At 44.6% G+C, this 2500-nt stretch overlaps 1 protein-coding gene across 1 annotated transcript in view; it reads right to left on the bottom strand.

The window, feature by feature from the left end:
* Positions 1–693, bottom strand: part of LOC126570505 (BRCA2-interacting transcriptional repressor EMSY) — a 4996-nt gene extending 4303 nt beyond the window's left edge. The window contains exons 1-2 of the mRNA XM_050228299.1: positions 341–693; positions 51–225 (exon numbers count right to left, since the gene is read on the bottom strand). Of these exons, the coding sequence (XP_050084256.1) occupies positions 51–225; positions 341–401 (236 nt within the window). The 5' untranslated portion in view covers positions 402–693. The remainder of the gene's footprint in view (positions 1–50; positions 226–340) is intronic.
* Between the last annotated feature and the right edge of the window lie 1807 nt (positions 694–2500).

Raw genomic sequence — 2500 nt, 5'->3', positions numbered from 1 at the left:
GATGTGTCTAGATAACAAGCTTGCCGCCCGTACCACACCGCGTTACTTACAGTTCCGCCACCGTTGTGAGGCGCTCATCGTTAGCCACGCGCCGCGCCTCTGCCCGATGCCGATCGCTGGATATGTGCAGCACCCGCCGCAAATCCTCCAATATTCGTGACTTTTCCTTACAAAGCGTCCCTTGAGCTCGAAATGCGCTGATGATCGTACCGTAAGACTCCAGCTCTGTAACAGAAACGAAAGGAATGCGCATAAGAGGTGAAGTTGTGCTGAAAAATGCGACAGAAACTTCCGCCGCGCCGCTGCGCTGGATGCCGAATTGCGCCAGGACAGAACTTACCAAGCCGCCGGAGCACGCCGCGGCACTCGTCGAGCGTCATGTCCAGCTTCATGGGCCACATCGTGCCTTGGCCAGCGTGCGGTCGGTAGTCCTGAAAATGTGGACCCTGTCGTCCCCGGTCGTGGACACCAAACCCGTGTGCGTTTGGCTTGGCTCGGAGTTAACCCAAAATGTAGCACTTCACTTTCGTTCTCGGCACGCGCTGCACTCGGCGAAGCTACCCAGAACGCAGCAGGACATCACCGTGGATCAGAAGAAGGAACTTTGGCGGATATAGAACGAGCGCCAAGGCCCATTCGGTTAGAAAATTGCTGGGCGCAAAAGAGAGTTCGGAACGAACAACGAAAACCCAAATTGGCAATGTCCTGTGTGTGTTTACCCTGTTGACAAACCACATTTTCTCCTGTTAAGGCTGCTGTTGTGGCCAGAAACACAGCCTATGAACGACCTGGACCAAATTCGGTATACATTTCACGCCGCATTACTGCAAGCAAACATTCAAATGGACGCTCATTTTGGTCCATTGCCTTCAGCAGCCGTGCCGATTTCGGAAAACGGGGGAAATTGTGGTTTTCTATTGTTCTATTGTTCCGTTGTTCCAAATCTGGGTAAGCAAATTGATTCTACTTAGCCGAATGGTGGAATGATTGATTTTTGTCTTCCCTTTAAAGGCGAGTGAGCAGTGTGTGAAGAACGCTATTTAGGACGAACACCCAACATGGCAGAATCGGCGGATGATTTTGAGGATCTTGTTCAGCCTAACCAGCCATCCATGGCTCCGATGCGACCGATCCCTTCCGCCCACGTACGACCGGCCACGGGGCAGCGTCTCGCGAACAATCGCGTCATCTCGGTCCAGCCAAGAGAGCCGGCAAAGAGGAACCTTGTCCAGGTTGGAGCTACACTAGCGCAAGTAAGGAGCGATTCGGCGGCAGATACAAGACCAGCACCATCAGTTGCGCAGCAGACAATCCACGATAGCGGCAATCGGGTGAATGATAACAGCTATGTAACATATGTAAAAAGAGGGTCGTTTACTTTTGTTGTCAAAACTAAAGACGAGGATGAATTTCGACGCCTTGTAGGAGAATCCTTTGAAATAGCTGAAACAAATTAAGACATTTGTTCTACGTCTAAAGGAAAGATTGATGAACAAACAAATCAACACAACTTTAAATTAAATTAATTGTTTCGAACTTGTACGAACTTCCAAGCGTGGAATCTTAAAGCAATGAAAAGCGATTAAAGCATAAAGCAACGGCAGTTCAGATGATAAATTGTATATATTTTAACTAGTAATATCTTACAAACATGTTATTTATAACGCTCTCTCAGGGAGTGTTGTTAGCACCGGCATAAAATATGTGAAATTTTTAACATTAACTGCCGCAAGCTTACATAGTATTCCGTCTACCCTAAAATATTCTAAGGAGGAGCTATTTGTATTAGAAGATCTATATACAAACATTTCAGGAAGTTCTAAATCACCCTGTCGGTCTAATGGAAGCAGCGCCTTATCTTTAAAAGCTGCTATTTTTACGTATGATTTTAGTTTCCTAGCTTTAATTTTATAATTGGGCAAGAAACTTAATATATACATAATTTCTCTATTATGGGTTAACACCCAACCGTCTTCCTTCGAATTTTCGTTCAAGGTATATGCTTTTGTTTTTAACATAAGTACCCCTTGCTCCCGCACATACTGCGGTTTGTCGTAGTCCAATGCCTCTTCAACAACCGGCGCGTCTATTATACTAGACACTAATTGGAAAATAGGATTTTCTGTTGTAGTCAAGCATACTTGTTTAAGTTTTAATTGATGGCGCTCAAATCTAGCTGTGGAATTTTTTTCCAAATTCCCATTCTTTCTTACATCCTGGGCCAAAAATAACAGCAAATGCCGCGAAAGTGTGATCGGATCACCTTTGATATGTTTGCTTTTAAGATACTCTTCAAGCAGAGCGCCAGCTACATCTATGTAATCAAAATAGTAATCGCTACTTAAGATTCTAATGGCAATAAAAAGACGCAGCGAATTTTTGCCGGTCAACACAGAATCAGCATCGTGTAAACAAAAAAAAATATAATTGAAAATTATGTACATATCTAATCTATGGAGTAAGACCATTTGAGTGGCATCGAATATACCTTGTCGGTACA

The sequence above is a fragment of the Anopheles aquasalis genome, chromosome 2 (genome assembly GCF_943734665.1).
Source record: "Anopheles aquasalis chromosome 2, idAnoAquaMG_Q_19, whole genome shotgun sequence".
Lineage (NCBI taxonomy): Eukaryota > Metazoa > Arthropoda > Insecta > Diptera > Culicidae > Anopheles > Anopheles aquasalis.
The sequence above is the reverse complement of the archived record's forward strand: the minus strand, read 5'-3'. Positions and strand labels throughout refer to the sequence as shown.